General features: G+C 43.9%; 1 protein-coding gene across 1 annotated transcript in view; it reads right to left on the reverse strand.

The window, feature by feature from the left end:
- Positions 1-12973: 12973 nt before the first annotated feature.
- The window catches only part of MXRA5 (matrix remodeling associated 5), a 34393-nt gene continuing 28449 nt past the window's right edge, over positions 12974-18917 (reverse strand). The window contains exons 6-7 of the mRNA XM_010383487.2: positions 17166-18066; positions 12974-16040 (exon numbers count right to left, since the gene is read on the reverse strand). Coding sequence (XP_010381789.2) covers positions 14132-16040; positions 17166-18066 — 2810 coding nt within the window. The 3' untranslated portion in view covers positions 12974-14131. The remainder of the gene's footprint in view (positions 16041-17165; positions 18067-18917) is intronic.

The raw sequence follows: 18917 nt of genomic DNA on the forward strand, positions 1-18917 counted from the left end.
AATTCAACTAAATTGTATCAGGGACACTTGCCTGGGCTGCAGACAACATTTCTCTATCACTTACTTGTGGGGAGAACTTAAGTTGGTACATAATCCCATGAACCTTAGTCCTCTAATCTGGAATAAAGAAATAATGTTCAGCCTACAGTATTGTTATACCCTTTAAATGGCAGTATAAGGGAATGCTTTTAAAAAATTACAATTCATTGTGTAAATTGGAGTTATGCTATTAATACCATTGCATCAAAGAAATAATAATCATCATCATAACAATAATAGATGGTATTTATGTATCATTTCTAGGGGAGGTTTTCACAAATATTATTTCATTCAAACATGACAACATTTTGTGGCTCTGTGGAAATATACTATGGGTAAAATAAACCTCAGTCTAACAAAGGCATACCTTAGTAAGTATTGCTTTCTGATGTCAAGAGCAAGAGTGTTTCTCAAGAGGTATGGCAGCAGTGAGGGTAAGAAGATAAGGTATAGTACGATAATAGAGAGACTTTGTGGACACCCATTAAAGGTGCTCTGAATTCATTCAAGAACTCAAGTTCTTCCCACCTTGCCTTCCCCATCCCCTAGTGCCTTATAATCCCTTTATTGAGTGGGGAATGAGAACAGAGACGTAGAAAAGCGTCCTTGCTTCTTTACTCCTGAGCCAAGAAAGGACACACACCATTGACGGCAATTCGTCACATCACCCCATTGGCGGGAATCCATCACATGACTCCACCTCAGAGCAAGGGAGCATGGGAAATGTAGTCTTTGCCTCGGGATCTACATTCAATATGGCAGGAAGTGCATGGCGCCACCTTTGCCTCAGGGCAGTTGCATCACCATCAATGTTGCAGGTCAAGGAACTGGGCAACTCAATAACTGGGAGTCAGATGTAGGTCCAGGCTAACATTGTGGCAGAACTGCTTCTTTAACACATGTTTTCTTTTGCACTCAAAAAGGAGGAATGTGTCAAACAAAAAATAACCAAGATTTCTTTTTAATGTATTATCTGTGCTTGAAAATGTCCCCCAAATTATGTTTTCCCTCCTACATATGACTGTTTGGATTATCCATCTCTCCACTTGGAATCCCATCTCTTCATTTCTCCATCTGTTATTCCATAACTTCCAAAGAGAAATAGAAAAAAACTTTTAAAATAAGAATGAACAATTTAGGCTACATTAAGATGTGTCCGAGAGCTTGGGTAATATTCACGAGTGTGGTATTCTCTTCCACACATAGGAATCTTTTTATAAACAGATGAGAGACATGCTCAAATGAAATTCTTTAACTGGGTTTAATGAATCCTAAAGGTGCAAGGTATGCTATTTTTATGGTGTAGACTAAAACAGTCAGCAGTAATTACAGTGTGAGATTTGAGTAAGTGTTTGTGTAATAAAGGATTTAGCAGGTTATTTTAAAATGGATTTAATAAAAGTCTCAAAAATGAGTCCCTCAATCTTGACTCTATTGATACACACACATACTCATACACATACATATAATTTTTTGCTTATATTTTATATTTATGTGTTTTATATTATATACTATATATTCTATCTATCTACTTATCCTAGACTAATAATTATTTTTAAAATGGCTCAAATAGCATATATTCTGAGGGTAGTTTCTCTTTAGAAGGAAAAATACTATTTAAGTCAGTGCACTAAAGTGCCAAATAATTTTATTTGGAAAGAAAATTGTTCTTTTGGGAGAGTAAACTAAAATGTCAATGAGCCTTTTCGACTTTACAAAGGGTGGAGTGTGTCCCAGTGCTGGTGTGCACGGAACAGGTTCAGGCAAAGTAAGGATGTTGATGGCTCAGCTCAGCAGAGTGATTGGAATTTGAAGGTTTATTGCTACCAGTTGGGGGAACAAAAGGTTGGAGCTTCAAGCAAGATTGGATGTAAAGTTCTTAGAATGAAAGTAAGGAGGTAGAGTGAAGTCTACAGAGATGCAAGCTAGAACAGAAGTTCTCAGTCTTGGCTGATCATTAGAATCACCAGGGAGCTTGCACAAATACCAACACCCAAAACATTCCCCAGACTAATCAAATCTGAATTGCTAACAGTGGGGTAAGGGAAAGAGACAGGTGTTATCAGACATCAGATTTATTAAACTCTTACAATGATTTCAAAGTGCATCCAAAATTAAGAACCACTGATGAGGAGATTTATCAGGGTTTGACATTTCCATTGCCTTAAGGAGTGGTGATATTTGAAGTTTTATTGTCCCCATATGCCCCATCCTATATGATATTGCCTTTCATTATCTTCTAACCCATGTTCATGTGACAAGGTTGTACAGAGGTTAAGATAATGGAATGTAGCGCAGAAACTTCCTAGGTTCTGAAGTTCTCATAGAACAGAAGAGGAATATGAATATAAAGCACAGTCTTTCTAGATTTAAAGTTCTCATTAAGAAGGTAGGAAGGTGGAATAGTAATTGTACCATTTTCGAACTGAATGACCAAAGGCAAGCTGTTCAAACTCACTGTGCCTCAACTTCTTACTATGTAAAATGGGAACAGTGGTATTGGCACCAACTTTGCAGGGTGGTTGTGATAATCAAATGAGTAATATATGGAAACTGGCCAAGACTGTCAAGACTCTACATAGATACCAATTATTATCATCAGTATTGAATTTGGAAGATGAAGGAGAGAAGTTGAATATGAGATTGGGACAAATTTACCCAGTCATTGAGACAGAAGCCTTCCGTGGTCATACGTTGGCAGGTAGAGTTGATGGAGAATTTTACCAGAAGCTGGAGACTGAGGCAAGAGGAGGCACATTGCAACCCAGTGGCTATGAGAACAATTATTCGCCTTTCTCCCACCGAAGCACCTCAGAATAGGAAGCAGCTATGGGCTTTCTGTAGTCTTTGGGAGAGTACCTAAATCATTCTACCGGCATGTTTAAGTGAAGGGCAGAGGGAGAACCTGAGTCATTTGGGTGACATATATAACGAGCAAAGGCAGTTTTTGGGAATTCTAGAGGCAGTAAAAGTCAGGAATGTAGGGGAAAGTGGTATAACAGGGAATATTCGTTTTTAAATCACCATCATAGAAAAGTCAAAAGCCATAAATATGTGAAGGGATAAAGACAGGAGATAGAAAATGATGCACCTGAGTGTTATACACATAGCTGCTCACCGAGCCTGGAAGACCCTCCCCATACCCAGCTTCTGAAAAAAGTATAATAATAAAATAAACTTCCAAAAAAAAAGAAGATAAACCAGTACCATTTTTTTACATTTATCAACAAATGATAATTCTCATCTAATTGTTTTCATAATCTTTGTCGTTTGTACATACATCATTAGATGCTTATCTTATCATGTTACAATTAATGTCTGAATCTACAACTTGTATTATAAGTTCACTGGAATACAGGAATCCCATGCAATTCACTTTTCATTCCACTGTCTGACTCAGTGCTTATCCCATGCTACATCTCAGTAAATGTTGACCAAATTCTGAGAGAACGGTGAGAGCAAGAAAGACAAAGAAATCTTTTACAAGGTCTATGATTTTCATTTCTAGTTTACCAAGTATGTTTCAAAGAGGCAAAGGTTTATTTCCAAAGGGAAGCTTTTGCACAATTTTACCTCCGCTGATGTCCAGTCTAAGCGTGCATGGTGTGAAAGTGTGATGGTGAAAGGGAGAGAGGAGTAAGAGGAGTGACCTTGCAGTTGATAAACAGGATGATGATGATGATATCAATGATGATGGTGATGATGGTGATGGTTGTGATGATGATGATGATGATGATGATGATGATGATAGTGATGGTGAGAAAAGTCTTTGATAGAGGGTCACATGTGTTTGGGTGACAATAAGAATCCTTCTTGTGTTAAAAGATGGAGTAAAAAATGAAATGGAAGACTTGAAAGGTAGCTGAAGCCTTTGTTTACTAATCCAAAATGGTGGAGTTTATTATGTAAATTTGAAGATACAATCTGAGGCTTTTTGACTGAAGTAGCATGACTGGAACTGTAGAGCATAAGACTAGCTTAGCAGTATTGTGTGTTGAATGCATTAAGTTGAAGACTTTAGTAGGCAACATCAGCAATAATTCAAGTGAGATCTCAAATTTGGTATCAGCTCCAGAGCAGTGATAGACCAGGAATAGGGAGAAATAGAAGAATAAGATCAATGTTACAAAGGTGTCTCAATATAGCTTGGTGAGTGATTGAAAGGAAAGCAAGGAAGAGTAAGTATCATAAAACATTCTAGCTTTATGAACTGAAAGAGGTGGTGGCATTAACAGAAATAGCAAAAGAGGAAAAGCTAAATTTGGAAGAAAGATGGTGTATACGTCAGCTTCTGCTGCAGTAACAAATACTCCAATTCAAAAATAAATGTGCTTGTGTGATAGGAAGGTTGCAGGTCAGCTACAGCTCAGTTGGGCTCTGCTGGGTTCAGCCGGGCTGGGTTCCTATTTTGGAGCCAAAAGAAACATTTCCTTCTGCCCTCATGGTGGAGGGCTGGAGGTACAGGGTTAAGGAATGTCTTGAGCCCTCTGCTTGGATAAAATTTACATCATATCCACTTACATTTCACTGGTCTAAACATGTCATATGATCATGAGAGAATCTGTATAATTTCCTTCTTATCTAAGGAAGCAGCTCATTGGGAATATGATCTAATTTGTCCCAGATGGTGAATGCAGTTTGGAACACAGTGGAATATTCTAATGAGTACAGAGTGAGAGAGAGAGAGTGGCAGAAAGTTGCAGAAAAACAAGAGGAAACGGAACTCAGGAAAAAGAAACATAAGTAAAATCCCTTAATATATAAAATTTATGGTTGAAGTTAGTGGGATTCATGAGTGAGGAGAGAAAAGAATGGATTGAAAATAGAAAAGAATAAAATTGGGTAAATAAAAGTTGAGGAAGAAAAAAGACAGTGCAGTATAAAGAAAATGAACAGTGATAGTTATGGTGGGACCCTACCCTAGAACAGATATAAAGAGTAAAGGAATATGTAGAATTTCCAGATTGTTCTCAAAGGTCCCTTGGTCATAAAAAGCTTAGACAATATCATGGATGCTTGCATCATGGTTCTACTCACTTGCCCACACATGCACAGAACTGGGCTACTGTGAAAAGCTCGTATGAAGATCACCCTTGCTTTTCTTACATGCTGTAGTTCATTTGAGTGGGTTTCAGGTGGGAAGGGAGACATAATAAGGGCAGGAATCATTTCCTATCCTTATGGCATTCTACAAGCATCACAAAAACCTAAAAAAAAATTGTATCCCTGAAGATACCCAGCAGATAAAGCATAACATTGGGTTAAATGGCAGTGGATGCTTTCCTGGAATCAAAGAAAAGATGACAGTGGGAAAGGAGCATCCTTATTTATGAGAATCCATGATGAGGCAGACATGAGATAAAGGTTTTATACCCCAATCTAAGGATTTTCAGTTTTGCCAGCCTTCCAGGGACTATCCTTAATTAAATGATGGCATACATTGAGTCAAGTTGAGTGTCAAGCAGATTTGTGGTCTTTCCCAGTACTTCAAATAGTCCACAGGCTCTATTTACTTTCTTCATCTGGATTTTGATAATCTCTCAGATCTTTATGTTTATTCAGGTTGTTGCTTTTCCCTCTCAAAGTCTTCATCAACAGAAAAGAAAGCAGCCATCTTTCTTCATGCCCCAACACACCACCAACCCAAGGTTGCTTTGTGTCACAGAACTTTACAAAAGTTTTGCAAATATTGGAGAATGAAAATTGTGCATAAGTGGGAACAAACTAAGAAGTAATTATAAATATAACAGTCCATGTGATCCTTATTACTGCCATAAAGCTCAGAATTCAAGGCTTTCCCCAGAGGAAGACAAAATGAAGTCAACTTCAGAATCATCTCCCAGCCAAAGAGAAAATTCAAATACCTTTATCATAGCCACTCAAGACATTTTTTAGTATCTACCATGTTCCAGGCACTGGCCAGGTCAATGTGCACACAGCACTGAAGAAACTAGACACATCTTCAACCAGACATTGTGAGTAGTGGTTCTCTTCTATACCAGTTTTCCTGTCACCCGTTTCCCTGGTCTACTTCCTATATAGCTTCAGCTCTGCATGGCAAGGAGGACGTCCCCAACAGAGCTTCTATCAGCTGGCTTGTTACTGAAGTCAGCAGTGGGACCGGTTAGCAGGAGTTTGGAGGAGAAGTGGGAGGAATGGAAGGTGGGTGCATCTCCTCTGTTTCAGCCTTGGGCAGCAACGTTGCAGCCGCAAGTGATACGTCGTCACTCTGCAACTCACTCTCTGGGATGCCTACTGCTCTAGTTGGGCTCCTCAGCCCTTCCTTTCTCTCTGCAGACAACACCATATAGTAATTTCCCTTGACTGAAAACACTGACTGGCCCCTGAAGTTTTTTCTACTTACATAGTCAGAAAGCATCATAGAGTGTTTTCTAAAACAAAAAAGGTGCGTGTTTCTTTCAGATAATTTATACTACCTTACCAGGGAGTGGACATAGCTTCAGTGTTTTTCTTCTTTTTTTAATGGAACTTTCAAGTTTTGTCCCACCAGCTATATGCAGTGGTTTTCCCAATGACCCAGTAAAGTGAGTGGTGTCATCCCCATTTGACACACACAAAGAAACAGAAGTTTAAGTAGATGACATCTACATTCCCACAGCTATTCAAGAACAGGACCTAAATTCAAGCTTGTGAAGTCTTATTTGGTCAGCCATGTTTTCCCAAAGCTCCCCATTCACCCAAAACCTTGTTTGATTGGCCATGTTTTCCCAAGGCTCTTCACTCACTCAAAGCTTTGTTTCATGGACCATGTTTTTCCAAGGCTCCTAATCGACTCAAAGCCTTGTTTGATCGGCCATGTTTTCCCAAGGCTTTTCATCCTCTCAAAGCCTTGTTTGATTAACCATGTTTTCCCAAGGCTCCCATTCACCCAAAGCCTTGTTTGATCAGCCATGTTTTCCCAAGGCTTTCCATCCACCCAAAACCTTGTGGATCAGCCATGCTTTTCCAAGACTCCTCATCCACTCAAAGCCTTGCTTAATTGGCCATGTTTCCCCAAGTGTCCCATCCACTCAAAACCTTGTTTAATCGGCCATGTTTTCCCAAAGCTCCATGGTTAGGCACAACACAGCACAGCACACACGTTGGTTCTAGTTTTGGTTTCTAGTTCTGGTTCTGCTACATGGCTTAGGATGCATAAGCTGCAGCTGAAGTTGGATGGTGTGGGATTGGACCTACACCAATGCTCCAATCTTACACCATTATAGTGGTCATATCTAAGCACCCTTCTTCAGAATTCAACTCTCCCAAGAGTGGTTGTGATTCTTAACTTGAACACACTTTGGAAACCATTGCTCTTCAAAATACTGGAGAAATGACAGCAATAAATGTGAAAATAACCAACATATACTGAGTACTTGTGATTGGACAGGCTTTGTTCTAAGAACCTCATCTTCTATTTTCACAATGGCCTTATGAGGTGAGTGTCCTATAAGCTTCCTGTTTCCCACAAATCTGAAAACAGAAGCCTGCAGAATTTCAACACCACACCAAGGTTCTAATGTCTTCATGGGGGGAGGTATCACACAATATGGTACAAATTAGCACAATAGGTTGCCCCATAGTGGGTTAAATAATGAGAAATATGTGATGGATCACAGTATAGTTTTGCCAAACCACTTCAGGAACAAATAAATTCCAGCGCTAAAGATGCCACTTCCTCATCACATTCTTGCTGCACTTTGTACTCACCCAGGCTTCTCTCTCAGAGATTCTGATTTGTAGGTCAGAGACTGGTGTAACAGGTGGAATGGTGGCTCCCAAAGATGTGTCTATCTATGTCATAACCTCTGGAACTTATAAAAGTGAACTTAGTTACATAAGATATAATTGTCTTAAGTATCTCAAAATGAGATCATCCTGGATTAGATGAGCCCTAAATCTATGGACAAATGTCCTCATAGTAGACAGAGGACTGGGAGGCTGAGGCAGGAGAATCGCCTGAACCTGGGAGGTGGAGGTTGCAGTGAGCAGAAATCACGCCATTGCACGCAGCCTGGGCAACAAGAGGGGAACTCCGTCTAAAAAAAAAAAAAAAGGAGAGAGAGAGACAGAAGAGGAGACACAGAGGAGAAGGCCACATGGAGATGGAGGCAGAGACTGGAGTGATGTGGCTACAAGCCCAAGGATGCTTGGAGCCCACGGGAGCTGGGAGAGGCAGGAAGGATCCTCCCCTAGAGCCTCCAGAAGGAACGGGATACAATTGTAATGGATTGAATCATAGTCTCCCAAAAAGATATGTCCACATCCTAACCCCAGAACCTGTAAATGGAACCTTATTTGGAAATAAGGGCTTTGCAGGTATACTTAAATCAAGGATCTCAAGATGAGATCATCCTGGACTAGTGTGGCCCTAGAGCAAATGACAGGTGTCCTTCTAAGATACAGAAGAGGAGACACAGATGGAGAGGAGTAGGCCACATGGAGACCAAGGCAGACACCGAATTGATGCCGCCTCAAGCCCAGGGATTCCTGGAGCATCCAGGAGCTGGGAGAGGCAGGAAGGATCCTCCCCTAGAACCTCCAGAAGGAGCGCAGCTCTGACCACACTTTGACCTCAGACTGCTGGTCTCCAGAACTGTGAGATAATCAATTCCTGTTGTTTTAAGCCACTAGTTCTGTGGTCATTTGCAATCGCAGTCCCAGGAAATGAAGACACTCGGACAGGAGGAGGTTTAAATCAATCCAGGAGATGATAACATAAAGCCAACAAGAACCAAAGGTTAAAAAATACTGCTAAAAAGGAAGCTGAATACTGCTAAAATACTGCTAAAAAACAGCCTCTCTGGATGAAGGTAAACCAACGTTTGTTTGTTTGTTTTTTTCCAAAACAGAGTCAGTTCATGCTGGCCATCCAGGAACTCACTAACACTACCCCTCTTAGTTTCATCATTAATCTGTTGTTGAACTTCCACCTCCAAAAGACTTGGGTCCTTTTTTTATTTTTGGAGACCGTCTTGCTCTGTCATCCAGGCTGGCGTGCAGTGGTGCGATCTCGGCTCACTGCAGCCTCAACCTCTCGGGCTCAAGTGATCCTCCTACCTCAGTCTCCAGAGTAGTTGGGACTACAGGCGTGCACCACCACACCCAGCTAATTTTTGTATTTTCTGTAGAGATGGGATCTTGCTATGTTGCCCAGGCTGGTCTTGAACTTCTGGGCTCAAGCGATCTGCAGGCCTTGCTCTCCCAAAGTTCTGGGATTACAGGTGAGACTTGGGTCTTTAATGACAAAAGTGCAGAAAAGGATCTTGTGGGGTTCAGTGTCTTGCAGACTGAATTCAACAGCAGGGTTGGGGTCTTCCTCATCTTGTCCCACATGCAGCCAAGCTTCATTGAAACAAGAGCTGCCTTTGCAATTACAAACCAGACTTCAAGGACTAGAGCCTGGTTGAAGTTTTGTTTTTTGTGAGGGCCTGAGAGTAATTAAATAGTGACAATGGACTGTTAGCTAGGCATTTTGCTTGTGTCCACAGATTTACAAGCACATATACCAGATGGCAGAACTTAGCCATTTAGGGAGAAAAAACAACTATCTTCCAGTTAGTGTATTATTTACAAATAATGATACAACCATATGTGATTCCGATTAATGATCTGCTCAAATCACACACCTTTGTGTTCGGGACACACTGGTTTAAATGGCTCTTATTTTACCTAAGTCATGAGGTGCTAAGTATCTCTCATCATGACCATCCCTACAAGAAAATTTAAAATATTTGCATTTATTTCTTAGGACGTCTGTAACCAATCACCTCAAAATAGGGGCTTAAAACAACAGTAATGAACTCTCTCCCAGCTCTGGAGATGAGAAGTCTGAGATCAAGGTATCTCAGAGCCATGCTCCCTCTGGAGGCTCTAGGGGAGGATCCTTCCTGCCTCTCCCAGCTCCTGGTGGCTCCAGGCGTCCCTGGGCATCACTCCAGTCTGTGCCTCCATCTCCACGTGGCCTTCTCCTGTGTCTGTGCCTCCTCTTTTGTCTCTTAAACAGACACCTGTAATTGGATTTAGGGCCCATCTAATCCAGGATGATCGCATCTCAAGATCTTTACCTTAATTACACCTGCAAAGATCCTATTTCCAAATAAGGTCCCATTTCCCGGTTCTGAGAGTCAGAATATGGGCATATATTTTGGGGGCCACTGCTCAATACACTACAATTGTATGCTGTTCCCTCTGGATGTTCTAGGGGAGGATCCTTCCTGCCTCTTCCAGCTCCTGGGGGCTCCAAGAATCCCTGGGCTTGTGGCCATGTGACTCCAGTCTCTGCCTCTGTCTCCATGTGACCTCCTCCTCTGTGTCTGTGTCCCCTCATCTGTCTCTTATAGTGACACTTGCTGCATTTGGGACCCATCCTTATCCAGAATAATCTCATTTCCAGATCATTCACATGATCACATCTGCAGACTCTTTTTCCAAATAAGGTTGCACTGACAGGTTCCAGGTAGAGATGATTTTTTTGCAGAATGTTGTTCAACCAATTACGATATCCCACCGTGTTCAACCCCAAATGAAACACATGTTAGACTGTAGTCCAAATATGTCTATTATTTTTTAAAAATTAATTATTACTTTTTAATATTCAGAGACAGGGTCTCACTTTATCACCCAGGCTGTAGTGCAGTGGTGTGATCATAGCTCACTGCAGCCTCAAACTCTTGGGCTCAAGTGATCCTCCTACTTCAGCCTCCTGAGTAGCTGTGACTATGGGCCTGCACCACTATTATATTTTATCTATCACTAGGCCCAAGGTCTCCTTGCTTGAGGCTCGAACTTTTTTCATGATGTTTTTGCTGCCAGGAGAACACGTCCTCCCATTTGTCCATATCATTCTGCCCAGCCATTCTTCTATTCTTGGCTCCATGAAAATGCTATCTCAGCCATCAAAATACAGCTCTTTCCTAATGGGACTACAATCCCACCTGTTTTTTCACCCCCTAGAATCTGAATGCTCTCTGAACCACTTTGAATGTTTCCAAACGCCTCTTCAGCCCATCACCTCATGTGAACACAGAAATTTGGGTTGATAGGATGTTTTTACCATTTTTTTCCAGGTAAAATTTCACCAAGGTATGTCCTGCAGAAACATTCTCTACACCTAGGAGAATTTACCTCCCCAGATCTCAGTTTCCGCATCATGCACTGAAGCAGGGAGTCCAAATGAATGTGTTTCTAAAACCCTCTGCTGCGTGTATTTATCTAGCACAGTGTTTTCTAACCGGGGATGGTACAGCCTCATGGGGAGAATGTGGCCATGTCTAGAGACAGTTTTGGTTGTCACACTGGGGTGGTGGATGCTCCTGGCATCTGGTGGGTGGAGCCCAGGGACACTGCTCAACACCCTACAGTGCACAGGATGGTCCCACCACAGAGAATCCTACAGCCCCAGATGTCCATAGTGCTGAGGCTGAGAAATCCTTAGCATGAGGAACTCAATCTATTATCTATCTATCTATCTATCTATCTATCTATCTATCTATCTATTATCCATCCATCCATCATCCATCCAATCATCCATCGTCTATTTTTCTATCTACCCATCTATCATCTACCCAACTACCTATCTAATCCACCCAACCATCTCTCATCAGTCTATGTATGTATCTATCCATCTATTGATCATCCATTCAATGATTTATTATCTATCATCTATCTATAATTCATCCAAACATCCATCATCTATTTATCTATATACCTATCTATCTAACATTCACCCAACCATTCATCATTTATCTATCTGTGTATCTATCATCCATCCAACCATCCACCATTTATCTATCTATCAATCATCCATCCATCTATTATCTATCGACCTATCTTACTCCTTTCTATAACTATTATCTATTTATATCTGTAAATCATCTATCTGTATCAATCATTATTTATGTCTCCTATCCATATCTATTATCAACCTATCATCTATCTGTCATCTATCTACCATCTATCTATCACTTATCTATCTATATCAATCTTCTGTCAGTTATCTATCTACCAATCTAATCTATTCTTTATCTCAGTGGCTCTCAGCTAGGAGGAAGTTTGTACCCCCTAAAGGGGCATTTGGCAATGTCCAGAGACATTTTTGGTCATCACAATTTTGGGGGGTGGAGGGGTACTAGTATCTGGTGGGTAGAGCCCAGGGATGCTGCTCAACACCCTACAAAGGACACCCCAGCCCAGAGAATCATCCAGCCCCAAATGTCATTCATGTGCATTTTGAGAGACCCTGCATCATCTGAAGAGCCTGTCTATTGAGGATAAACACTCCAAGCACCACCTCCTCCTCCACCTCTCTGCCTCCTCAGGCCTCTCTCTTGATATCCAGCACACAGTAAGGGCTGTGTAGATATATTTAAGCAGATAAGTGGATTGATGAATGAGAGACAGGCTCTATGCCTCCCACAGAGTTTTAAAAAAAAACTACATTCTTTAGTTTCCATGACCGACATTCTTTAACAATTGGCGACAGTGCATTTCTTGAAATGCTGACAGTCATATTTTTCCCAAATGTTTATCTTGTTTGCCTTTTTCCTTCCTCTGAGGGGAAGCAAAAGAAGGACAGTTTTGCATATTTGTGGAACACCAGTACATGTATTTCCAGATGTCTCTTTGACAAAAAATAAAAAAGAAAAATCCTGAAGGATTTCCTAGAACACTGCTTCTCAGTCCCCACACTGTCTTGCTGCATACTGAAATTGTCACTACATGCAAGTGACACTCAAACTCTGCCTTCCTGCCTGCCAAATCTGTCATCAGAAGCATTGCCTTTGACTCAGTTTCCTTGCCTGTTAAAAATGTGTAGAGAAGATAATCATTGAGAGAAGGTGAATGAAAGCAGTTTTTTCAACCACTTTGATGGAAACCCAAATTCACGTGACTCTCTTTTGTCCTTGAAAATAGCATTGTCATCACTGCCTGGTTTTTGGGAGAATATTATTTTATTATCAAATGTACAGTATATTGACCTTAAAAATACAGTACACCAGTCACGGAAATAACAAGTCTTGTATTATTCATGGGCACAGACTGACTCATGGCTGGGGAAGAAGCAGCCACCTTAGACTGGACGGACAGCACAGATACTGCAGAGAAGTTTCTGGACTTTTAGGAGAAGACTCTAGATTCAATTCTGTAAAGCAATGATGCAGTTTTCTCCTTCCTTTCCTCTCACCTCTTCTGAGCACAGCTTTCAACAAAAATTTTGCATATAAGGAAATCTAATATTGCAGCCTTCCCCACTGCAGGGTTCCTGGAGAAGGTAATATAACAGTGGTTACTGAATTTGAAGGAAGTTGGAGAGGAATTTTTTAAAATTATATTTCCATGTCTGCTGTAATGTATCCAAGTCTTGTAAAGACCAATAATTTATTAATTTTAATGAGACAGAAAGTATTTCTCCTTCTAGTCTCATCGTCTGATTTGAGAGGAAAAAAAAATATATATATATAAAACATTATATAAAAGGTGAGTTCCAGGAAGAAATAAGTTTTTTTCATATAAAATGGTAGCTGTATGTATGTAACTTTGAATTAAAAATATATATATATATATATCAATCACTCTGGTTCTAAATCCTTATCGGGCAAGCTGGAGTTTTGAAGTGACAGAGGAAATAACTGAAAGATGACTTGTCAATCTGGAGCAAAGTCTATCATGTAAAAACTGCAGCAGGTTAACTAGGTGATGCGTCTTTAATAGGGTAGTGGGGGGTTATTCGTGTCTATGGTTTATTTTTGGTGAATGTTCTTCAGATATCCTATGGACGCTTATGAAGGCAGTTGAGTGGCATTTGCAAAAAAAAGAAAAATTGCAGTCAGAGCACAGATACCCCGAATGAAGCCTCTGGAATGATGTAAACACAAAAGAAAGTTCCCAGCGAGGCTGAGCCCTCCTTCTCGTGTCTGTATTGCTTCCTTTTCCCAACGGTCGTAGATCAAGTTCAACCTCAACTTGAAACCCATGGGGAGCCACCATGCACTATGACACATTATTTAAGAGCTCCGATTCCCCAGCCTGACTTCCCATACAAACCGCGCTTTGCTGTCAGTTCCTAAGCAATCATGCTGGAATCCACATTTCAGAAGACATGGATGTAAGTTGTTTTGGAGTCACTGCCGAGAATGTTTTTTGCCATGCACTTGTAGAAGCCGGCGTCTCTCTGTGTGGCATGCTGGATGGTCAATGATCCCTGGGGGTGAAGAAATCTGTTTCCATACAGACGAGCCTGAACCCCTGCCTTCAGATGCGACTTATCCGGCAACTCCCACGTGATGTCAGCTTTGGGAATCCCCATAGCCATGCAGTTCAGTTTCACGGTGTTCCCGGGCCGGGTGTAGATGACAGGGGTGGGCTCGCTGGTGATCCGGGGAGGATAGGCGATCACAATCACGGGGATGCTGGTGACCGAAGGGCCGTCCTCCGTCTCCATCCTGCATACATAGGTACCCCTGTCAAACACGGAGGCCTCACGAACCGCTAGGGTGCCATTGTCCAGAAGGGAAATGCGTCCCAGGGCTTGGGGGCCCTCCAGACGCATGCCGTTGGGAAGCGTCCAGGAGAAACGTCCCTGCCCGGCCCCGGGAGGGGTGCAGGGGAGCTTCAGGGTCTCACCGTTGATGATGCTGACCAGGTTATGATACTGCTTGTTTGCTTCTGGTTTCAGCCCCACCTTCAGGGAGACCAGCCTCTCCGTGTGGCCAGCGGCGTTGCGGGCCACGCAGCGGTAGGCCCCGGCATCCACCGAGGAGAGACCGCTGATGTGGAGCATGCCATCAGCCTTGTGGTAGAAGCGCTGCAGCTGCTGTCCACTCTGCAGATCGGTGCCATTGGGAAGGACCCACACCAGGCTGGGTGTCGGGCTCCCCGCGGCAGAGCAGTTGAGGCTGATGGTGTGGCCCGCCATGGCCGTGATCTTCTCGCTGATCGGGTCGTGGAAGATGGGTTTCTCCATGGGCTCCAGGACAGTGAGCTGCACGATCAACCTGGCCTCCCCTCCCTCGTTGCGCGCCATGCATACTAGCTGGACGGAGTCGCTCTTCCTCAGACTCCTGATGTCTAGGGAACCGTTGCCATGGACAGTGACCCGGTTTCCATAGTACGGAGCTGGCAGAACCACACCCTCGGGAAAAGCCCATAACACCCTGGGGGTGGGGATGCCTTCCGCTCTGCAGTCAATCAGTTTCCGACTGCCCCCGGCTGCGATCTCCCGCACAGTGGTGATGGGGTTGGGGCTACCATTGATCTTGGGTGGCTGGACATTGACGTGAATCCACACCGTCTTCCTATCCTCTCCGGCGCTGTTCCTGACCAGGCAGGTGTAGTTGCCGCTGTCAGAGCGCTGGGCTTTCTGAATAAGGAGAGTGCCATCTTGGTATATCTGATACTTCTCAGAGGAGGTAGGGATCACCCGGTTGGTTGGGGACAACCAAGTCACCTTGGGCGTGGGTTCTCCTTTGGCCTCACAGGCTACAGTGGCCACGTCTCCATAGGGCACCTGAACTGCCAAGTAAGTCTTGTTCCAGATGGTGGCGGGCGCTGTCACCACCTTGACTCTGACTCTCATCTCGTCCTTCCCTACCTGATTTTCGGCAAAGCAGGTGTAGTCTCCTTCCTCCCTCATCCCCACTTCGTTAAAGTAGAGCGTCCCATTGTTGAAGACGACATAGCGCTTGGTGCGTCCACCGCTGTCATCTGACTGCATGAAGGAGTTCACCAGACTCCCATCCGGGAGGCTCCAGGAGATCTCAGGATTGGGAAGCCCGGTGGCCACACAGTCCACTTTCAGGTCACCCCCATAGAAGACTTTGTGGTCGTTCTCCTCCTTGTGCTCAATCTTGGCTGGTTTCATCACCACATTCACCTTGAGCACCACATAGTCGTCACCAACCTTATTTCGAGCTACGCACAGGTAATCTCCTGCGTCTTTGTCCGTCACTGATTTTACCACCAGGGTCCCATTGGCAAACACCTTGATTCTGCTATCAAAACTACAGAAAAAAAGAGAAAGGAGTAGATGTCAGTTTCTCAAATGCTCTACTGTGGCATTAGGTCACTGGAATAACACAAAAATAGGTGGTTCTGTGATGCATCAGCCCAGATGGCTACTATTGCAAAATGCCCAATGGCTTGATCCACACACACTTGCAGGAATAGGATTGACGTCTTCAACTACGTTTCATGTCCTTGAACCCATGGTCAGGCCAACCTAACATCAGATTCAACAGGGAGTTCTTATTTGCAGTCAATCACTTTCCACAACCTTCTCCAGGCTGTAAAAACCATTGGGCAAGAGAGGAGGAAGTTAAGTATTTGTTAAGAAGTTAGGTATTTGTTCTGGATCCGAGTTTAGAGGGACAACATTTCATTGCATAAAAATCACACACCGGGCCAGGAACAGGGGCTCAGGCCTGCCATCCCAGCACTTTGGGAGGTCAGGGTGGGAGGATTGCTTGAGGTGAAGTGTTCGAGATCACCCTTGGGAACATAGCAGATCCCATCTCTACAAAAAGTAAATAATAATAAGAAGAAGAAGCCGTGCCTTGTGGTGCACACCAGTAGTCTCAGCTACTCAGGAGGCTGAGGCTGGACGATCGCTTGAACCCAGAAGTCTGAGGCTGCAGTGAGCTATGATCACACCACTGCACTCCAGCCTGGGCAACAGAGTGACACCCTGTCTCTAATGAATTTATTATTATTATTAGTTGAGATGGACTGTCACTCTGTCGTACAGGGTGGAGTGAAGTGGTGTGATCTTGGTTTACTGCAACCTCCACCTCCCGGGTTCAAGCAATTCTCCTGCCTCAGCCTCCCGAGTAGCTGGGACTACCGACGCTTGCCACCATGCCCGGCAAATTTTTATATGTTTATTAGAGACAGTGTTTCACCATGTTGGCCGGGCTGGTCTCGAACTCCTGACCTCAAGTGATCCGCCCACCTCGGCCTCCCAAAGTGCTGTGATTACAGGCGTGAGCCACCGTGCCTTGCTAATTGATTTCATTTAATTTTATCGGACGCAGGGAGCAATGTGTGTGCATATTCATCCTGAAAATGGACTCACATTAGTTGGGGCCACCAGCCCAGCGATTTACAGGAAGCCACGCAAAGCCGCCTACCTGAAGAGCACGTCGATCATCCTCTTGGAGGGCAGCCTCCAAAGGATGCGCGGCCAGGGGTCCCCCGAGGCGCTGCAGTCCAGCTTGAGGGTCCCTCCGTACCTGACGTCCGTCCTCCGCGGGGAGGTGCCCGTGATGCGCGCGTTGGCTGCTGCACGCTGCACGTTCAGCTGCACCGTCCTGCGCGCAGAGCCCACCAGGTTGGCGGCCACGCACTCATAGCGCCCGCTGTCCTTGGGCGCGAGGTTGCGGATGTAGAGCGTCCCGTTGGGGAAAACGAACAAGTTCCCGTGGAGGAACTGCGAGGGGCGGATCTGGGTACCGTCCCCGAGCACCCAGCGCACGCTGGGCAGGGGCGCGGCCTTGGCAGTGCAGTGAATGTGAATGCTGAGCCCAGGGGGCAGCGAGATGTTCTCCAGCTTCTCCTGGTGGATAACCGGGGGCAGTGCCGCCACGTGCAGGCGGATGGCCAGGCTGTCCGCCCCGGCTGCATTGCTGGCCACGCACTTATAGACGCCTCTGTCTGAGAAGGACGCCTCCTTGATGGAAAGGGTTCGGTTTTCATGCAGGGTGATGCGGCCCTCCACGGGGGACACAGTTTGCCACACCCTCCTGTCGGGGAAGATCCAGGAAATTTGGGGGGCTGGGGTCCCTTTGGCCAGACACTCCATTGCAATGGTGTCTCCCAGGTAGACGGTGACGTCCTGGTAGTGGGAGGCTAGGATTTGAGGTTGCTGCACGGTGACCGAGAGCAACACCACCATCCGGTCCAGGCCGTGCAGGTTGCTGGCGGTGCACATATACTGGCCTCGATCTTGCACTTGGACCTGCCGTATCACTAAGGTACCGTTCTTGAGAACCTCAAACCGTTGTATCCTGGTATTCGGAGTCATAAGAGCTCCTGGAGAAAAGTAACACAGTCAGCTTTGGCATAAACTGTGCCCTTTTGATAATGCTCAAATGAGCAGTATTAGTTAATCTAATTCTCCACTTTATCACTCAGACAGCAAAAGCAAATGTAGAAGGTAGAATGTTTTAGTGTTTTTAAAAGGTTTTTTCATGTTTATTTTATTTGTTAGAGATAGGGTATTGCTCTGTCTCCCAGGTGAGGGTGCAGTGGTACAATCATAGCTCACTGCAGGCTCAACCTCCTGGACTCGGCCTTCTAAGTAGCTGGGACTATAGGTGCAGGCCACCACTCCTGGATAATTTATTTATTTATTTATTTTTTGTTGAGACATGGTCTTGCTGTGTTGCCCAGGTTGGTGTTGAACTCCTGACCTCAAGTGATTCTCTTGTCTTGGCTACCCAGAATGCTGGGATTACAAGTGTGAGCCACCACACCCAGCCTGTTTTGGTCCTAACCGTTAAAGAAATGTAAAACTGAGATATCATCTCATGCCTGCTGGAATGTCTATTATCAAAAAGACCAAAAACAACAGACACTGGTGAAGATGTGTAGAAAAGGGCACCGTCGTACACTGTTGGTGGGAATGTAATTTGGTACAACCACTATGGAAAACAGTATGGAAGTTCCTCATAAAACTAACAATAGAGCTGCCTATAGTCTAGCAATCCCACTACTGGGTATTTAGACAAAGGAAATGATGTCAGTGTGTTGACAAGACATCTGCACTCCCGTGTTTACCACAGTGCTATTCACAACAGCCAAGATATGGAATTCAGCTAAGTGTCCATCAATGAATGAATTGATAAAGAGAATGCGGCATATATGCACAATGAAATACCATT

Source organism: Rhinopithecus roxellana, chromosome 7 (genome assembly GCF_007565055.1).
Source record: "Rhinopithecus roxellana isolate Shanxi Qingling chromosome 7, ASM756505v1, whole genome shotgun sequence".
In the NCBI taxonomy this organism is placed as follows: Eukaryota; Metazoa; Chordata; class Mammalia; order Primates; family Cercopithecidae; genus Rhinopithecus; species Rhinopithecus roxellana.